This window comes from Dromiciops gliroides, chromosome 3 (assembly GCF_019393635.1).
Source record: "Dromiciops gliroides isolate mDroGli1 chromosome 3, mDroGli1.pri, whole genome shotgun sequence".
NCBI classification, from domain to species: domain Eukaryota; kingdom Metazoa; phylum Chordata; class Mammalia; order Microbiotheria; family Microbiotheriidae; genus Dromiciops; species Dromiciops gliroides.
In genome coordinates this window covers 163182246-163204089 of record NC_057863.1, presented here as the reverse complement: position 1 = coordinate 163204089, position 21844 = coordinate 163182246, and the positions used below count along the sequence as shown (strand labels likewise).

Below are 21844 nucleotides of genomic sequence, written 5' to 3'. Positions count from 1 at the left end.
ATATGCCGTCTTGAAACTAGTATTCATGAAGTTCAGGTATTTATTGTTTTTTTATTGCTTTTTAGGGAGGTGTTTTCATTTTTTTATAGGATGCCAAGTGACACGTGTTAACAAAGGTTTAAAAGTTTGAAGTAGTTGCAATTGGCAGCCCTTCTCCTTCAGTGTACAGCGAGGAGAGCCTTCAGGAAACAACTTCTGAAGACTTAATCAACCACCACAATAGCAATGGATGCTCCTGCTTGCTCTTCTAGTGCTACCATTTGTCAGGGTGAATCCTGTGTGTTGCCTGAGAGTAATTACAACAGAATTCTAAGTACTATCCTAAGTACTGTTCTTACCATCTTGTTGGCCTTAGTGATGTTTTCCATGGGTTGCAATGTGGAACTCACTAAATTCTTGGGTCACATAAAGAGACCATGGGGCATATTTGTGGGCTTCATTTGTCAGTTTGGAATTATGCCCCTCACAGGCTTTATCCTCTCTGTGGCCTTTAACATCCTCCCCATCCAGGCTGTTGCAGTGCTCATCATGGGCTGTTGTCCAGGAGGAACAGCTTCAAATATTTTGGCTTACTGGTGTGATGGTGACATGGACCTGAGGTAAGAGAAGCCAAGCTTATTGTAATCACATTGAATTTGTCATTTTAGAAGTCTATATGTAACATGCTGAACTCTGAATGAATCTACCACTGATCTAATGAACTAACTCATGATTAAGAAATTAAACAAGGCAGGAAACATTTTCCTTGTGCTGCTGACAGACTCCTTGGCTTCAGAAGCTGTTCTTCTTGTTATTATATTAATCTTCTGTCACTGGTAGAGATCTGGTTAAATTGCTATTTATCACTGGGAGGGAAATCACAATTTCTGAAGGAAATTTTCCAAACCAGTCAGTGATAATGGTCAGCAAAAGATTTCGGTACCAAAAAAGGTGGGAAATGATGGTGGTAGTAGAAGGGAACAAAAAGTGTGGTCACACTGAATTAAACTAGTTGTTAGGAAACAAACTGTGATGAGGCAGTAAATAATCCTTTGGGTTAATTAGGCTGTCTTTGGAGGTAAAATCCAAGGCAAAATGTACCTTCTAGTCTTTTGGGGAGGAGGGAAATCTACAACCTGCTTCTTTCTATTTTAATTGTGAGTACCTTTTTCTAAAATAAACAGAAAATGATCTCCCTGCTTCCCACAGAGTTACATAAATTGCAATATTTGTTCAATTCATTATATTCCAGTCTGAACTAGCACTGGGAGAAAAAAGCTAATAGAAATAAGATGTGGCAGTGGAGTGAATAGGTCAAGAATTTTAATGTCAAAAGCTTGAATAGGCAAAAATTCATTTTTCTGAATCTCACAACACACCATTCCCTTTGAAAAATATGCATTTATACATAACATCCAGGTGTTAAAGTAATGTGAGCTTATTAATACCATATAGTAGGCAATCAGCCCTGTTAATCACCAGCTACTGTACTCAGGAAAGAGGATAGAGAAATGTATGAATTAGATATCAAAAAGCAGAAACTGCAGAGTATATAACTGTATGCCAAGGACAAAATGCCAAGTGAGTAAGAAATTGGGAGCTTATTCCACAAGCTTTGTCTTCTCTCCTCTCAACTCTGTCATCACTCCCTCCTGGACCTTTGGGTGAGAAATAAATCTATTTCTTCAGGTCCTGCCTTTTTTCTCCAATAAGGAAATATAATGTCTACCACTCTACATAATTTCTTACTAAGGTTTTGTAAAAAGAACAAGGGACAGTAATTATGATCAACTTCTATGCATGTCTAGTTTGCCTGTGACTATTACCAAGAGGTCTCTGGACCAATTTGGCCCAATCATCAGTCAGTTATCTTAACCAGTCTCCTAATTGGAGTGTATTTGCATGAAGATAAAGCTTGAGCATAAATACAACTACTCTCCCAGAAAATTCTAATATTTCAGTGAAATAGCATAGTATTTCCCAATACCAGCATTTACTGTCTCTTCAGAAGGGAAGAAAATATCTCATCTTTTATAGCTTCCTTTTATAATAGGAATGTTTAGGCTGCTTTACTTGTATGACTGTTCAAATGACCATTCCTTTCTGGCAACTATTTTGTACAGTCTAATCAAATGTCTCTGAGATAGTTGTATATTCTTAAGAAAATTATTTAGTTTCTTAGAAGTAAGGGATGATATTAATGTGAATATTTTCAATATCAATATTTTAAAAGAAATTACAGGATGCTTATGTAACATGTTCTAGCCAATAAATTGAGTAAAAGATTTTAAAATGTGAAATTAAAAAGAAATCTGTGAAAAAATCAGATATCTCTAATAAACATAACAGCCAAGATATGCCAGCTAACTAACGAATATGTAAGACCAACAATTATTTCCCAATGAATAGATGAAAAAGCATATATTAAGTGCTGAGGACTGTGCTAAGCCCAAGAGACACAAATACAAAAGCCAAGACACTCTGCTCCTTGGGTGCTTACATTTTACAGAAGAAACAATGCACACAGTGAAGTATTGTCCAGGAAGGAATACTTTATTTCAGAAAGTTATGGTGATAGTGAGTGGTAAAAAGTTTTTTTTAAATCTCAAAAGAACTATAAACTGTTAGCAAGCATTTGAAAGACTCTTCTAATCACTAACAATAAGGGGAGTGAACATTAAAACAAATACACAAATGTGCAAAGGTGACAAAAGATGGGAATAATCACTTTTGGAGGAACTCTGAAAATAGCCACAATAACACACTGATGATGAAGCTGTCAACTAGTCAGGTCGTTATGGAAATCAATTTAAATTATTCTCGAAAATGGCAAAAATGACAATAAACACATTATGAGGCATCGGCATATAAATCAAAGAGGAGAAAGACTGAAAAGAAACACATATATATACACATACATCTATACACATACATATGTATATGTGTAAAAATCTTCATAGCAGCACTTTTGATGGTAGCAAAGAATTAGAAATGATGATGTTTATGAAATGAGGAGCAGGTAAACAAAGTGTGACAGTGAGTATAATGGAATATTACTGTTCTGTAAGGAAGGATGAACATGAAGAATACAGAGGTGCATGGGAAGACATATAAAGTGATGCCAAAACAAATTAAGCAGAATAAGGACAATTATATAGATGATGAATATGGCAATACACATGCAAACAGTTAAGAACAACAACAAAGGAAAGTGGGCATAGTGTCATTAAAATTAGCAAGCTTAACCCCAAAGAAGAAATATGTGAAGGTACCTCACCCTTCTTTGTAGGGGAAAGGAGACCCTATTAGCATGAAACACTGTATATTCTGCCACACTCAGTTAATGTGTTAATTTTGCTGAACTATTTTTTCCTCCCCTTTTTCTTTTTTATTCTGTTACAAGGAATGACTTGCTGGGGAGGTGATAGGAAAGCAATATATTCAGTAATGAGGGTGAAAAGAAAACAAAAAAAACCCAATATTTTCAAAGAAAGTATGGGATGCTTTATGCAACATGTTCTAGCAAGTACTTACTTTCTACATCTAGTAAAGACTTAAAAATGGGAAATAAAATAAATCTGTGAAACTGTAGGGAAAAATACAACTTAAACTATTTCTCTATTTGCATAAGCCTCTCAAATAATCAGAATGTGCATTGAACAATAATGAGAAATGAGGTGCTAGACAATTTAATTTGAATTATAGACATAGTACTGGAAAAATGCCCTAGTCTTCCAAAGAGGTTAATAGCATTTCAAGCTGGAAGTGACATTAGAGATCATTTGGTCCAACAGCCTCATGTTATACATGGGGAAACTGAGGCCCTGCTAGCAGAAGGATTCAACTAAAGCTTCACAACCACTAAGCAACAGGGTTAGTTTGAACTCAAGTCCTCTGACTCCAAATCAAGTGCTTTTTCTACTACACGATGTTATGTATGATACTGTATTAGAATGTGTCACCTACCTGGAACTTAGCCAAAAACCAACCTCGCCTACACAAAATTGAATTTCTTCATCTATAAAATGAGGGGTTTGGAATAAATAATCTAAAGTTATTTCCAGATCAAAAGCCTCTTTCCCTATGATCCTAATACAACCAACAACCAGGAAGTATGCTTAAAAGGTCTCAGAGCAACCAAATAAGTGTTATAAAGTCCACACAGTATAGCTTATATGGTTGACTCATAGGAAAGCCCTTTATAATTTCACTCAGGGCCTAATTTTTTGTTTTGTTTTGTTTTTTGTTTTTTTTTTGTTTTTAGTGAGGCAATTGGGGTTAAGTGACTTGCCCAGGGTCACACAGCTAGTTAGTGTTAAGTGTCTGAGGCTGGATTTGAACTCAGGTACTCCTGACTCCAGGGCCGGTGCTCTATCCACTGCGCCACCTAGCTTCCCCCCAGGGCCTAATTTTTAAAATTTTATATATAATTCTAAAATCTGGTTATCTGGTTTCCTAGAAAGTTAAAATCTGTCCATTAGAAGGGCAACAAAGGACCAGCGACTCATAGGCACCTTGCTAATATCAAGAAGGAAAAGCCTCAAATTGAAGGAGCTAGCCAGAAAACCATAAAAAGTAAATTAAAAAAAAAATGAAGAGTCAGTAATTACTTCTAGATAGCCCTTTCAGTTTAACGAAACTTTCCTTCCTCACAACAACTGAATCAGTTAAGCAACACAGTATTATATTTAATACATGCATTATTAACTCTCTTTTACATTCGGGGTAACTAAGGCTAAGAGAATTAAAGTGATTTGTCCAGGGATATATAGCTAATAAATGTTTGGGCAACAGTTCAAACCCAGGTCCCCAGCACTATTTCCCCTATGGGGCACTGTCAAAAAAAATATCAACAAATCATTCTCTGAGGGAAATGGGAAATTAAGTTTTTACTGTCACTTATTTAGAAATAAAATTCAGGGGCAGCTAGGTGGTGCAGTGGATAAAGCACTGGCCCTGGATTCAAGAGTTCCTGAGTTCAAATCCGGCCTCAGACACTTGACACTTGAGCAAGTCAAAACCCCCATTGCCCCGCAAAAAAAAAAAAAATTAATTAAGTTAAATTTTTAAAAATTATCTTATAATTTCATATTTCTATATTCATATTTCTATATGGTGACCTTCTGTGCTTTCTGATACCTTGTACTTCCATTCCTCTTCTCCCAACTTGCTCCCCAAGGTATGACCTCACCTCCATTTCTGAGTCAAATGCCTTTTCTAAAGCCTAAGCTTTAGATCATCTATGAAGAATTTAAAAGTCCTGTTTGAAATATATGCCTGCATGTGATAGAATACAGTGGTTTGTATGACTTGGAGATGACATCGGGAAATGGCAAACTAGCAAACTATTAGGGATTTCATCCAAATGTTTCAAGGATCGCATTATGTGACAGTATCATTTAGAGGAAATGCAAGTCAGAACATTATCCCAAGATAGATAGATAGATAGACAGACAGACAGATGATAGGTAGATAATAGATAGATAGATAGATAGATAGATAGATAGATAGATAGATAGATAGATAGATAGATAGATAGATAGATAGATAAAGAGAGAGATGTTAGAGATAGAGATGAGAGAGATGAGAGATCACTGAAAATCCCCAAAACTTCTCAACGTCATAGATATGTGATCTAAATGAGTATCTTATGACTTGATTATTCCTAAATGACAATTCATTAATATTTCTTCTTCTAACTCACCATTCCAGAGGATCCATTTTATTATCAGGTAAAAATACTCCTAAGTTTGGGAGCAAAAGCAAGTCTGCAACCAGTTTAGGATGGGAAGGACATGTTTTTGCTTCTCTAGTCTTCAGAAGAACCCACTTCAGCCTTGTTGCCTCCCTGGCATTTATACCTAGAACCACTCACAGTTCTTCCCTGCCTTTCTAGGTGTTAAAGAAAGAGGGTATAAAAGAGAACAGAAATTTAGTTTCCTAGTTGGCAGAATCGGGAAAGGCTTAAATACCAAATGACACTTTCTACACTTGACAAATACTATTCTCTTTTTTCCCCTTCATCTCAATTCCTTTGTAGATAGCCTATGTTTTTGAAGACTTTCCTCTGACTCCCACCTGTAATTTATTCTTCCCCTTCCTTCCATTTACCAATCCATTAAATTCTGTTGTTTCTTATCACTCTGTCCCCTTCTTTGTGGATTCTGAAATCTTTTTTTATTTTCTCTTCAAAGACAATACTTCTCTCATCTATCTTACTATTGTTTTAATCCTTTAGTCCCTACTTGTTGATTTCAATGCTAAATCAACTTTTGCCAACTTTATCGATATAATTGTCCATGAATTGGCTAATAAATAAGCATTTGGCAAGGACTACTGAAAGTACTGAGCTCTAGGGATATAAAGAAAAAGTAAAACAGTTCCTCTCTTAAGGAGATTCCATTCTAATGGGGAGATGATATATATAAATCAGTATGCACAAGATAAATACAGAGCAGATAACTGGTAGTCTTAGAAACTAGCTACCCTATCTCTAGGCACTGGCTCCTTTCCCCATTCCCTATATTTAATTTTTTTCATTTTACATTATTTATTTCCCTTTTTGTTTTCATTGTTCTGTTTTCTTTGTTCATGACTCCCTAGTCTACACATGATCCTCACTTAGCTGCTATTCTACTTCAAATACAATGACCACCATCTTCATCTTCTGCCTACCTTCTCTTTTGACACTAACAGATCCCTATATCTCTCTCCATTTATTTCTTTCCACAGACTTGTTAGCTAGCAGTTAATAGAGCTATGGTGCAAGACTTGTTTTTTTCTCTTCTTTCTATCTCTTCCTTTCACAGGTATCTTTGAGCTGTCAAACCACCACACTTGCAGCTATTCAAATTACTTCTTTTTTTAAAAAAATAATTCTCCTGTCATTCAGGCAAGCCCTCTCCTCCTTAAAGTTCCTCATTTGTGCCTTGTATATTTCAGCAACAATTCTATCCAATATAACTCTCCCCAACTTCCTGTTGTTATATTTTCCCCCATGACCCATCTCATCCTATCCTTTTCACTATCTTGAAAATTATAACATATCTGATTAATTCTCCCACTCCTATCTCTTCCTTCTCACAGATCTTCAAGGTATTGTTCTATCCTCTTCAAGTCCTTCCATACTTTTTCTACAAAGCCCCTTAATAACAATTCAGACTTGAAGACACCTGAAAAGAAAGCAAAAGGAAGAACAAAAAGTAAGCAGGGAAATAGAAAAAAAATCTAAAATCCCTCATTTCATTTTTTCATATTTCCTATCTAAATGGAGTTATCCTACCACCACAATAGATTATATCCCTGGAGGAAACAGCAGTATTGATGATGGGTTTCTTTTTCTATAAAAGAAAGATGGAAGAGCATTATTCTTACCACCAGTGAATATGATATTTTCAAATTATTCTTAACTGAAATCAATAAAAGCATCAAGAAAAAAGTTATTCCTAAAAATGAATGAATAGGAAGGATCATTTTCCTAAACAATCCTTTACCTTTACCTTCTCCCATTCCCTTATGTTACAGGGAGTAGAACTGTGTTATCACACGTATATTTATCATATGTGTAAGTACCTCCCAGAAGAAGAAGCTCCCTCTACAAATCCAATGTGTACCTTCTCAGAAACTTATGTTCCTAAAATATAGTCTATAGTACTGCAAGGCTAAGTGACTCAATGCCAGTATATATGAGAAGTTGGACTTGAATTCAAGTATTTATGGACAGCTTCTTATTCACTATCCCCCCCCTTTTTTTTTTAGAAAATATTTCTGTTGAGATACCTATATATGAATAAGTGAATTGAAGCTAACATGCTCATCTTTACTTAAAAGAAGCCTCATTTTACTTACCTTAATGAAAAGCAAAAGAAGCCTTTTACTTAAGGATTTATTTCTTTTGCATATTTAAGCACATTTAGCATTTTTTCTTGACATACGAACACATACCCACACAGAGCAGCTTTCTGTAGCCACCATGTTTTGTTATCTTCTTGTGTCCCACAGCAATAGAAAAATGAAGCCTGTTGTCATTCCTAATGTCTGCCACTATCAGAGGTTCTGTTCTGAGTAAAGTGGAATGAGCACTGAATAAGCCAGAAGTGTCAATTTCAGCTCCAATCCTCACCAGCTGTATGACTCTGGGCAAGTCATACAACCATTCTGAGCTTCATTTTCCTCACCTGTAAAGTGATTTTAATAATACTTGCAATCCCTATTTCATGAGGTTGTTGTGAAGAAAGTATCTGGTAAACTTTAATTTCCATATGAATATGAATTGTCAGTAGAACACAACACCACTGTAATAAAATGGTTGAACCTGGATACCTGTAATAACAGTCATGAAAGTTTAGCCTTCAGAAATGATTATCATGGTGCACCAGAGGCTGCACGGCAATAACACAGCAACACAGCTCTCATAGCAAGTTTTCATGGCTCAGTCACACATGCACATTTTCTCACAAAAAAACATACATATTTTTAGAGTTGACCTTATAGGGTGTGCTGAGATCTGAGAAGTTCCAGGAAAAACCCCTCAGGCCAAAATTATTTCCCTCCCTAACCACCAGGTGTCTGGAATTTTATCATTAAAGATTTATTTTATTTGGTTTTTGAAGGGTTTTAGGTCTTCTTGGAATCACTGTATGTTATCCAATGTCCCATATTTAAAAATACAAATGCCCCTGGCAGAAGTAACACTAAACCATTACTCTCTGGAATTGTGTGCTTTAAGTTTCTATGGAACCATTTGCCACCACCAAAGCACAGCTGCTTTTGAGATACCGAGTGCTAGTAGTGGAGGAGAGCTGTCCACAGCTGAAGCTTGTTCAGAAAATTAGGAGAATGAGTCAAGTAGGACTCAGAAGTTCTCCAGAAGAGATCATCATATTGAGTGAGGCAAATTGAACTCACACTTCTTCAAATGAGCTCAAACCTCTTCGGTGACCAATTTCCTTAAATTTTTGCTTGACTATTGACGGTATTTTCCTGTCTTGTCCCTGGGATCCTGACATTGCCATACTGTTAACCTTTACTTAGAGATGTTAGACATACCAAATGCCTCCTGCCTTTGGATAACTGAATATTTTATTGATACCGGCCCTCCTATTGTTTCCTATAACTCATTGAGATATCACCAACAACAAAAAGAGAGAGATCACCAATAGACTAAGCCTGCCCAGACAAAGTCAACCAGCTAGTATCACACCACAAATAACAAGTCTGCCACTGGCCTTGCTCCTGGGATGAACCTGGAAAGTAGTACAATATCCACCATGGCACAAAGAAACCATGCTTTATTCAATGTCAGATATCAATGCTTATACGATGTTCCTTATAACTATAATTTAATTCTATTAGGAGATGATCAAAGCATAATAGAGCTTAGAGCTTGAAAGGACATTAGTGGGGCACCTAGGTGGCACAGTAGTTAGAACACCAGCCCCCGAGTCAGGTGGACCTGAATTCAAATCCAGTCTGAGACACTTACTAGCAATATGACCCTGGGAAATTCACTTAGCCCCAATTGCCTAAAAAAAAATTTTAAAGGATAGGGGCAGCTAGGTGGCACAGTGGATAAAGCACTGGTCTTGGATGCAGGAGGACCTGAGTTCAAATCCAGCCTCAGAAACTTAACACTTACTAGCTGTGTGACCCTGGGCAAGTCACTTAACCCCAATTGCCTCACCCCCCCCCCAAAAAAGGATATTAGTGATCAGTTCAGCTGACTCCCTTATTTCACAGAAAAGGAAATAAGTCCAAGGAAAGAGCCCTAGATTTGGCATCAAAACACTGAAGTCTGAATCCTAACTCTACCACTGTAGACCTTGTGTAACTTTGAGCAGGTTAATCTTTGGCTTTTAGTTTCCTCATCTATAATATTAAAATTTTTGATTTGATGATCTCTAAATTCCTTTCCAGATTAGGCTATAATTAAAAATAATTTCTTTCTATTCTTGGTTAATGAACATTTTTAAAAATATATACTGACCCCCCCAAATGCTTCCTTGGAGATTCATTCTTCTCCTCTTTGGGAAGGGGTGTCCAGAAAACTCTTGATGCCAATGTAAAATGATCTAATATGGAACTTCCACAAGAATTTTGATAACTATTAATCACAATTATTTTACTGCCCTGAGACAGATTCCAGGGAAAAGGAGTCAAGAGACTCTGGGAGCCTAGTTTGTGTGTTTTGATCTTTGATCTCACTAGGGTTAAGTTGATATGGCTGATTCCTTAGCAGCACATGAGGATAAAATGTGCTCCTGATGAGGGAGGGATAAAGTACAGAGAAAAGGGGGTTTAACAGGAAAGCAAGAGGACACACATGGCCATCTCAATATCTCTGCATACTAAAGGATGCTACTGCTATTGATACTCTCATGCTGGATGTTGTACTATGAATTGTGAGGGTGGTGGAGGGGGGGAGAGACTTTCATTTTGGAAAAAGGGTGGGAAAGCTACGAATTTAATAAATTTTTCCATTTCTTTACAGTATCAGTATGACAACATGTTCTACACTGCTTGCTTTGGGAATGATGCCTCTTTGTCTCTTTATTTATACAAAAATGTGGACAGATACTGGGTCAATTAAAATTCCCTATGATAGTTTAGGTGAGTTGTTGTTTTTTTTCCCCATGTGATACTTTAATATTTTTATAAACTATTTCTGTTTTCTTCCTCCCTAATTTTCCTGGATGTCTTTTACTGTTCATTTCCACTAGTTACAAGTCATTTTTTTTATTTTTAAAGTATTCCTAGTATAGAGAGAGGAATATATTACCAATACACATATATACATACACATAAATGCATACATACATATATACATCTGGTATAGCAGACAGAATAGAGACTTGGAGTCTAGTCTTTTCTCTATCTTTGTATGTAATCTAAAATATGTCACTTAGAGCTGATGGTTAAATTTTCAGTGGGAGCATTTTTACCTCAGAAATCAGCAATTGCTACAAATCCTGTTCATTGTTTTATTGATTGTACAGTCTTAAGAAAGTGTTAATAATGCAGATTAAACTCAAAATATCTATGCATACATCCCTTGGATCCTCAGCCTAGTAGTTAAACACTTACCTGTATACCCCAGACAGAGATTGTCCAATCAGTAGCACAGTTTTCTTAAAATGCCTGGATTTTCTTTAATGGGAAAATGGTCTTTCATTCCAAAATTACTGATAATTGGCAACAAACCTTAATATTTGACTGTCTCACAGAAATTACACAAGGTTTAAAGCCACAATAAATTAGAAATAAATAAGATTGAATCCTTTTCTAAGAGTAAGTTTTGATAGAAATGGTGGGGGAGATCATGAGGATACTAGGCATATGAAGGTAAAGGAAACACAAGAAAAAGGGATTCTGGCTACTGAAGACAAATATTGCCTTCTTTAAAATTCCATCTAGTTCTAATTCTAAATTTAATGTCCCAAATTTTTGTTCCCTCAATCATAAAATAGGAATACCAGACTACCCAAATGACCTAATAGAGAGCCTTACTCTTTACTGAGGGGAAAAATAGTGAATTAGTTAGAGTACCTTTAAAATGTCTAAGACCTTATAATTATATAAAGTATTATTTCCTGACTTCTGTCATTTAAGATCTTCCTGAAACATATAAGAATCTTCCACAATTGAGTGAGTGATAAATCTGATATTCTCTTAATCTAAGCCTAGAAACTGCTCTGGAATTTTCATACTGCTTTGTTGGAGCTGCAGTAAAGTAGTTAGAGAAAGGGTGGAAACATCATGAATAGAAACATCAAAAATAAAACGAAATCCAAAGGGAAAAGCTTCACTATAGAAAGTCACCAATAAGATATTTTTCCACTCTTACATACAGCACCTGTGCCATGTGTAATCTTCCACTGGTTAGCTGCAGCTGGTCAAAGAACTGTACTAACAAGCTAAATATTATGGGTTCAATTCTCCAGTGAGCTAATTAACTTTGGTATATGTTATAGTAGATGTTCTACCTACTTGTAAATACATTCAAGTGTTCACAAGAAGGTAAGAGGGCATGCGTAAGAGAATCACTACTACCAGCAAAATCATTGAAATGACATGCCTTGTCAATAATTAGAATTTCAGTAGTCTTCCCCCTTATAAATAAATAACTCTTGAATGGAAGGCTTTATGTGGAATATGCATGTATTCCATATGGTACTCAGCATATTGTAGAAATCCAATAAATATTAAATATCCCCATACCTGATAAAATTAGAATCTAAGGAAACTTAGATTTACTTAGAACTGTCATCAATAAAATATACAGAAAATGCTTAGTTGGATTTTGACCCTTTCCATTCTTTCTCTCTTCTTCCTTTCTTCTTCCCAATTTCCTTTCTTTTTCATCTCTTTTTCCCCCCAGATTCCTTTTTTCCTTCTTAATTACCTGGCTTAAATCTGCCACTGATACCTATTTAACTCTACTTTGAGAAACTTGGGGCTAAACAGGTGACTGACCCCTGTTTAATCAGAAGAGATAAAAGCCATAAAGAAGGTGCTCTCCCCCTCCCCTTTTTGTACTGGAGTAAAACTTTTCTGTCACAACTGCTTATTTTAATTAATGTTCCCAATCTTAGACTGCTTAGAATCTGTTTCCAAGCCTGAGTGCAATTTACTTCAATAGTAGACATGAATTTTCTCTTATTTCATTACTACATCTCAGAACAATTATTATATCAATTTAAAATAAAAGAAGAAAAAAGAGGGAGAGAAAGTAAGAGGGAGAAAGGAAGGGAAGGAGAGAAAAAGAGAAAGAAAAAGTTAAAGGAGAGAAAAAGAGAAAGGAGAGAAAAAGAGAAAGGAGATATTGAGAGAAAATGAAGAAAAAGAGAAGAAAAAGGAAGAAAAAAAGAAAAAGAATGAGGGAAGGATAAAGAGAAAAAGGAGAAGCTTGAGAGGGAGGAAGTGAGGGGGATGGGAAAAGGGAGTGTGAACACAAGATGCTGTGGCTGCTAGAACAGAAAGTCTGCATGAGCAAGTAGCTGCAAAGAATTGTAATTACTTAAGAGGTTTCCAAATAGATTATCTCAAGAAAAATTTAAAGCATGCTTTTCCTTCTAGTCTATCACCTCTAGGCCATGGATTTGAATGAAGCTGACTGAGGCAATGGTGCCCTGGAAGGCATCAGCATGTGAGGGTCTTCAGAGTGCCTTGTACACTCAGACTCATTTTACATGCATTCAACTCTCTAGTTCCAGGAACAGGGCCCTGATTCCATATTAACTATTAACATACACTCATAAAAACAAAGACGAAAAGAAAATAGCATGGCCTAGTGAAGAAGGCCATCTTGGAGTCATGAAGAACTGGATTTAAGTCCTATCTCAGACCATCAGTATGACCCTGGGGATGTCACTTAACCTCTCCATGTCTCAGGTTCCTCATTGGTAAAAGGAGACAGAAAGGGCTTTAACATGTCATCCAGCTTTAAATCAATGATCCCTTGGGGGCAGCTAGGTGGTGCAGGGGATAGAGCACTGGCCTTAGATTCAGGAGGACCTGAATTAAAATTTGCCCTCAGACACTTGACACTTTCTAACTGTGTGACCCTGGGCAAGTCACTTAACCCTCATTGCCCTGCAAAAAACAAAAAATCAATGATCCCATGATTTTTCATTCTAGGATACTGAGTTCTGAATCAAAAGGAATTCCCACTACCCTCTTTTTTTAGAAATAATAAGGGCCTGCTAAAAAGCATTCGTAAAGTTGAACCTAGACCAAAGGTAATCCTAAGAGACAGTGATATTAAAACATAGAAAAGAAATTTGGTAATTATATAAAAGGATCTATAGGGAGACTATTTATTGATTATTTAATTCTCTTAATGCTTGAGACATAAAATGGTTTAATGACTTGCCCAAGGCAGTAGTAGCAGTGGTGGTGGTATAGCACTTTCTAAAATTCAAAGCACTTGAAAAATATTATCTCATTTTATTCTCCCAACAATTCTGGGAGATAGGTGCATTATTATCTCCATTTTACAGATACAGAAATTGAGGCAGACAGTTATTAAATCAATTGCCTAAGGCCACACTGGTAGTAAATATCTGAGGTCAAATTTGGACTCAGATCTTTCTGACTCCAGGCCCAGCACTCTATCCACTGCGCCACTTAGTTCATACATTTAGTATTTGCCAGAGGGAGATTAGTTTTTCCCGACTCAGAATAAGGCTTTCTAGCTACTACTCCACATTACCACTGATATGAATTAAAGGATCATAAATTTATAACTGGAGAGAACCTCAGCTATAGAGGAGTGGGACCAGAAAGCGTCTCCTAAGTCCTTTCAAAATGATCTTCCTCTTGTTGTTTCTTTTTCTTTCTTTGGTATTTTTGCTCTCAGTGATGTTTCCCTTTTTGTTATTTCTAGGTATTTCTTTAGTTTCTCTTGTTATTCCTATTTCTTTGGGAATAGTTGTCAAACACAAATGGCCAAAGAAAGCCAAGATCATACTTAAGGTAAGAATCCTATTCAGCATTCTCCACACATAAATAACCAGACATCATGAGGGAAATTATTTTTTTCTTTAATACCCCTAAAATATTTTTATTGAGTTATATGTTTTTCTCCTGGGAAGTCTAGAAAATTTCCAGGCTGCATTTCCATGTATGCTATTTTTCTATCAACACAACCAAACTACATTTCCATCACTATATATGAGGAAGCTGTTCCTCAATGTGCAAAATGGTGCCTGGCATTTTATTCTCCTTAAACTACAAATCCAATATCCTTCATGAAGATGAAGGTATTTCACATGAAATGTGAATGACCATGAAAAATGTTTGGTATTTGATTGTGCTTCCTACTCTTTGAGAATCTGGAAGCAAAATCTCAACCACTGAATTATATACTAGGAATAGTATGTATATAGAAGGGGTAGTATATAGTAGAGATAGAAAAGGAAGTGTGACTGACTAAATGAGCTATGAAAAATTCTTCTCCAATCAACTTCCCAATATCCATTAAATCCTTGGAGAACACAGATAACAGTAAAAAATTACAATGATAAAAATGCCCTACAGACCTTTATAGTTTTCAAAACACTTTCATATATGTTATTTTATGTTGCCCTCAGAATGCAAGTATTATAATCCCATTTTACAGATGAAAAAACTTAAATTTCACAGAGGTTAAAGAACTTTGGAAAAGTTATATAGCTGGGAAGTGATGGAACCAAGATTAGAACCCATATCTCCTACATTTAATTTCCACAATTAATTACAACTTCCACAAATCCTTCAGTGTTCGATATCTTTTCAAGTCTTCAGGAAAAACTTAAATATGTCTTTCCTTTTTTAAAGGAAATACTCAATATATGGCAAGTGTTCCCAACAATTGAGTTTCTTCAGAAGTTAATGAGCTTTCTGCTGCTAAAGATCTTCAAACCAAAGTTGAAAGGAAACACCCAGATGATAGAAAGTGTTCATTCTTTGAACCAACATTAGGCTAGATTATCTCTGAGATCCCCTCTACCTCTGTAGTTTTATGATATTGAGGTTAGCATTAATTAGCATTTTCATTCACATGACCTATTGAGCAGGATGTATGCCCTGCTTTCAGGTATAATGGTACCCTACTAGTGTTTCTCCAGTTTTTCCAATATCATTTAAGAACAATACAGGGAAGTAAGATGAAAGAGGGGAGTGATATGATAGGGGACAGAGCATTGGGCTTAGATTCACAGGAATCGTATTCAAATGCTGACTCTGCCTCTCTATTATCTGTGTGATCTCAGACTTAACCTCTCTAGAAGTCTGCTTCCACACCAAAGGGTTGGACTAAATAGCTTCCAAGGTCCCCTTCAGATCTAAATCCTATGAATCCATGATCCTTTGGATAGCATAGTTATCATCTGCAAACAGAGAAGACCTAGTATAGTTCTTTGGCAAAGGTGGGAAAGAAGTAAACGAAGGATGGAATAGGACAATACCAAAATAGTAGAACAGCAAATATGGGGGGGGGGAGGGGATGAGAAGCTACAATATACAAACTGAGCAATTATTTCTAGACTAATTGTATGTGAACCTTATATCTATCATTATAGAGTTTCAAAATCTAGTACAATCCCCCATCTAATGTATTAGTTCACTTGCTGGTTCTCTCCTGAAAACATGGAACTACATTCAGAATCTTAAATTGCATCTGAAGATGAAAAAACCCACAATTGTTCAGGACTGAAATGTTGGGGTCTTGGCTTAATTCTGTTGCCCTCTGAAATGGAAGCTTATATTGAAGTAGGGCTTTGAAGCTTACAAAGTACTTTGTGGACATGATCATGTTTAATTTTCACAGTCAAGCTAGCAAACACTTCTTCATCCCAAAGACACTGAATTTGAGACTTTGGGGACTTATTCATACCAGTTCTGTATTTCCTTTTCTCATCCTCCTAGAGGCACTTCAACATTTGTTAAGATACTTAAAGCTTTAAAGGTAGGCTGCACAATTATTGTCATCCCAATTTTACAGATAGGGAAATGAGTTTCAGTGAGGTAAAGTGACTTTTCTATAAGAGGAAAAAGCTAAAACCCAGTGCTAGGACTCCTGTTTCTAAGTCCAGGGCTCTTTCCCACTTTCTATCATATCGCTCTGCCTCTAGAAAATGCTATAAAGGATTTATTTAGCCTCATGACTTTTATTTTGACAAGCTATGTATTTGGATTGATCACATGCTTTTCCTCTTCCTTTCAGGTTGGTTCCATCACAGGGGCAGTTCTCATAGTGATCATAGCTGTGACTGGAGGCATATTGTACCAGGGTTCCTGGACTATTAATCCTAAATTGTGGATTATAGGAACAATATTTCCTTTGGCTGGTTATTCACTGGGTTTCCTCCTGGCTTGGATAGCTGGTCAGAACTGGCAGAGGTACATTCAGTCTGGTGCTTGTTTCTTGGAGATAACTCCCAAAGTTAGTCAATAGTTCAAAATATAACGATGCCTCCTCCCAGCCCACTACTCCCAAGAACAAAATCATATACATTCATTGATTATACCTAAATATGTAAAAGATGAAGAAAAGAAATAGTGATGTTCTGTTCTGGCTCCTTTTCTTTGGGATCACTTAACACACCGCAAAGTTATACTCTTACATTTATTTCCATAAATGTAAATTGACAAAAAGTCAATTAAGGGAATACTATAAAAACTAAAGGCTCTTCCAGCCAATAGGAAGTCTTAGAAGTATCATCATTAAAAGATGATGAATATTGAAATTCAGTGGGAAATTTGTGGATGTAATGCTTCCTCACATGGAGGAAGAGATATTTCTTCTAGTCCTCCTCTGTCTAAACTAGTAGAAGAAAGAAGCTTTCAGAGTTGATAGATAGTCAAGGTTGAAAGAAGTAGAAATAGATTACTAATAAAATATCAATAACTAGCTATTTCATAATGCCTTAAGGCTTGCAAAGTGCTTTACAGATATTATTTCATTCATACCTTGGGAGGTAGGTGTGTAATTATTATCCCAATTTTACAAGTGGGAAAAAAAAAACTGAGGCAGACAGAGATTTAGTGTCGCTCCCAGGATCACACAGCTATCAAGTCTCTGAGTCAGAAGTTGAACTCAGATCTTCCTGACTCTAGGTACAGCATTCTATACACTACACCACAGAGAAGTGGGTAGGAAATATTGCAATAGACTTTCTCCACTCTTCAGCAACAGAATAAAGACTTAGAAATGACAAAAAACAAAGAAAATAACCCATGTCAGTCCTCATCAGGACCCACAACTGACAAATGCAATTTAAAATCAAAAGAATGGCAACATCAGTTGATTGACATATGAGTACTGAGCACTTATGAGCCCTCCACAGTACATGAGAATATAACTGAGAAAGATAAAGTGATGTCTATGCCACGTGGCAATGCCCATAGAAATGAATCTATGTTTTTCATCTATATGTATAGTCCTTTAAAAAATAATGTCTGGGGCAACTAGGTGGTTGCAGTGGAGTCAAGAGGACCTGAGTTCAAATCTGATCCCAGACACTTGACACTTACTAGCTGTATGACGCTGAGCAAGTCACTTAACCCTCATTGGCTGCCCCCCCAAAAAAGTCACATAATGGAGCAAGGACTAGCCTTAGAGTCAGAAAGACCTGGGTTCAAATCCTGATTATGACATATATTAGCTATATGCCAATGAGCAAATAATCTATCCTCTCAGTGCCCCAGTCAAGTCTATAAGTCTATAAGTTGCAGAATGGAAAAAGAGATTCCTCCCCTAGAATTCCCTTCACTAATAGAATCACAGGTCATTTAAATTTATAAATATATAAATACATATATATGTTTACATAGATGCATGTACATTTATATATGTGTGTACACAACACATATTTCATGGTACTTTGAAAAACTAAGATATTCTCTGAACATTTATTTTAATTTACCTTTAGATGTCGTACAGTGTCGTTGGAAACAGGAATGCAGAACACTCAGCTGTGTTCAACGATAGTACAACTGTCCTTCACCCCTGAAGAGCTGAATCAAATGTTTACATTTCCACTCATCTACAGTATTTTCCAGCTTGTGATGGCAGGAATACTCGTAGGATGTAAGCAATATCAATCATACTACATCCTGATACTCTTCTTTCCAAAATCTTGGAGTTGCTAAAATGAGCTTTATCCTTTCCCTGGTTTTTGGTAGTTAGTTTTGCAAATAAACAAAAGGGAGGGGGAGGGAGGAACCCATAATATTTTTATAATTGCCCAATTGCAGATGAAAAGGTTCCAAGTTCAGCAATGGGTACCAGTAAGAACTATCTACATGAAATGTGGCATCCTGTTCTAAGTGTTTTGGGAACTCATACTGTTCTTGAATGGTACATAAGGGTTGATCCAAGTAAAAAGAACTTGACTGATTATTCTGTTAAATCCAATATCTCCAAATAAATAATTCTCTAAGTATGCCAAGGATATTTTACCTGGAAACCAAGGCTATGTCTATAAGATTGAAGGAGATAAATGAGGTATGGATCAAAATAATTGGGCACCACAAAATCCCAGAATCCCCTGAAATCCAGGTATACAGAGGCAATCCAGCCCACAGTGTGTGTTTTACCTGAATAAATTGAGAACCTTGATTGTCCATTACCCCCAGAATATTTAGGTGGGTGGAGAGGTTAGGTATGTTATTTTTATCTTCCCTCATTTCCACCCCAAGGGCCTTAACCTAAAACAAAAAACAACAAAAAAAAAAAAAAAACCTCTTTTTTTCCCTTTGCATTTTCCAAAGACTGATTTTTTTTTCACTTTCATATATTTTATTTTGTTTGTTTGTTTGTTTTGTGGGGCAATGGGGGTTAAGTGACTGGCCCAGGGTCACACAGCCAGTAAGTGTCAAGTGTCTGAGGCCGGATTTGAACTCAGGAACTCCTGAATCCAGGGCTGGTGCTTGATCCACTGCGCCACCTAGCCGCCCCCACTTTCATATATTTTAAATTTCATTTTTCTATTAAAGAAACAATAGGGATTTTAAAAGTTTCTTAAAATTTTAATGGGGAATTCAGAAAAGGTGAAAGACAATAAGAATGCAGATATTACGCTATGAAAAACATTTTAAGGCCTCTAGCTATGACTTTTCAAAAAACAAAGCCTTGAATCCAGTATGCTTCTCTTTGCCTGTGGATTCTAATCACAATATGATCTGCTTTCTTGGCTCTAATTCTCTCAGCATACATCCTCATTGGAACATAGGTCTACTTTTCCAAATTTTATGTTTATTAGTGAGTAGCTTTCATTGAAGGAAGATATTTACTGTAGTGAAAAGAAGGATGGAAGGAAACACATTTACTATGTGCTGACTATGTGCAGGCACCGTGCAGTACACTTAATAACTATTATCTCATTTGATCCTCACAACAACGTCTGAAGTTAAGTACCATTACTCAACCCATTTTACAGTTGAGATAACTAAAGCAGAGGTTAAGTGATTTGCGCTGGGACAAACAGCTCATATCTAAGGCAGGATTTGAATGTCAGGTCTTCCTGACTCCAGACCTAGCCCTCTACCCACTGTGCCACCTAGCAGAGGATAGAGAATTTGAAGACCTGAATTCAATTTCTGGCCTTATTATTTACTAGATGGGTAATCTCAGTAAACTAAGGGATTTTAGTGGGCAGAAAGCTCAAAATGAATCAATACTGCCCCATGAAAACCAAAAGAGTTAACTTGCCTTATGCTATGTTAAGAGAGGCACACTATCCATACTAAGGGACTAGATAGTCCCCCAGTACCTTCTGCTCATCTAGAATATTGTGTAAATGTCTGAGCAACACAGTTTTGGAAGGACAGTGACAGGCCCAGGAGGTTCCAAGGAGGGCCACTGGAATGGTGAAAGGAACACACTAGAGAATATGCAGTATGAGGATCAGCTAAAGGAGACTGAGGATGCTGAGAGTGGAGAAGAGAAGACTGAAGGAGTCAACCCTGGTAGTCTTATTAAATCTGTGAATTTCTACATATGATCCAAAGAATCTAAGACTTAAATGTTGGAACACACTGCAAGTCAAATGACAATGCATTCTTCTCCTTACTTCCTCATAATAAGATGAATCATTACAATGTCACAAGGTGTTTGTGTTTGGGGATTTTGTCCTTTACAGTCTTTATAATTCTTTATAATCAACAAAGTATCATAGATCAAAATGGTTTTCTTGCTTACAACTTTACAAGAAAACTGTGCTCAAAGTAGGCATGTGGATAATCCATTCATTCTCCCATGTCACACAACAGCTTTGCATTGTGTCCTACAGTTCAGGACACCTATGAATGAGCTTCAGCCTCAGTACTCTCTCAAAAATAATCACTGTCTCCAAGTGTTCCCATTTCTTTAGAATATTCAGGGGCCTTTAAGAAATGCAGTGTTTTGTGAGTTAAAAGTCATTTTCACAATCATTTCCATATTTTGCAGCCTATCATTAGTAATGTTAGTAATCTTTTTCTGTATATGTGTGTGTGTGTGCATTTCCCTAGGCTATGTCTTATACAAGAAACAGACTGGCAAAACTAGTTCGGAATTTGCAGAGAGCAATGATAATGAAACAGACATTAAGCCATCCAGTTCTATGCAGAATGAAGGATTTTCTCTGCATGAAGACTAGACTCCAATGGAGACAGGAGAAGACTTCCAAGGAAGATGTTTGTTCTGTAACTTCTTTTAGTCTTTGATTTGATAAAACATTTGACCAAGAAAAAAGTTAAATTTAGGTTTCTGAGTGAAGCCATATATTGAATTCCATGATAACTTACTGGTAGCCCTGTTTTGATGTTACAAAGATTTGTCAAGAAGAGTTGAGTTTAATTTCTGCCAAGAACAAATAGTCTAAGGGTCACCATAAGGACCTTATAACAATTGCACTAGATTTCCTCCTAGGTAACTCTTTGAGTTTCTTGTCATCCTGAGATGAGAATCTGACATTCATTGTTGCTAGAAAGCTACAGTATTTATCTGAATGAAGGAATGAACATTCCTGTGACATTTTAAAACCATTTTTATTCTAAACTTTTGAATCCTATGCATCAAGATAATCTGCCAGAGAACACCACAGGCCAATATCTGATTTTCTTTCTAAGGAATGGAGGAAAAAAGGAAAGCAACAAGAAAACCAAGCCTGTTCCCAGAATGATACTCTAACATCATAGATGACTATGAACGGAATCAATTTGATTCAACAAACATTTATTGAATGCCCACAAGGCATAAAGTTAGAGGCATCCGTCTTACTCAGCATGGACATTCTCCATCCTTTGATCCACTTCAAAAATGTAATCGTCTATAACAGTATGTTTCAGGAGACTAACAAAAACTAATTGTATATATTATGTTTTATATATGTTACAGCATTTT

At 36.4% G+C, this 21844-nt stretch overlaps 1 protein-coding gene across 1 annotated transcript; it reads left to right on the top strand.

Annotated features, from left to right (window-relative positions):
* The first annotated feature begins 219 nt into the window (after positions 1–219).
* SLC10A2 (solute carrier family 10 member 2) lies at positions 220–21098 on the top strand. Its single transcript, XM_043998420.1, has 6 exons — positions 220–599; positions 10469–10587; positions 14363–14451; positions 16682–16857; positions 18390–18547; positions 20971–21098. Exons 1-6 carry the CDS (start codon positions 226–228, stop codon positions 21096–21098), a joined length of 1044 nt encoding a protein of 347 aa, XP_043854355.1. The 5' UTR covers positions 220–225.
* The last annotated feature ends 746 nt before the right edge of the window (positions 21099–21844 follow it).

What these genes read in the sequence shown, in the direction of transcription:
- SLC10A2 (XM_043998420.1), top strand. Translation starts at nt 226, where the DNA reads ATGGATGCTCCTGCTTGCTCTTCTAGTGCTACCATTTGTCAGGGTGAA. An exon ending in AAGCCAAGATCATACTTAAG is followed by an intron (nt 14,452 to 16,681) that starts GTAAGAATCCTA and finishes TCTTCCTTTCAG; the next exon opens with GTTGGTTCCATCACAGGGGC. An exon ending in GGCAGGAATACTCGTAGGAT is followed by an intron (nt 18,548 to 20,970) that starts GTAAGCAATATC and finishes GCATTTCCCTAG; the next exon opens with GCTATGTCTTATACAAGAAA.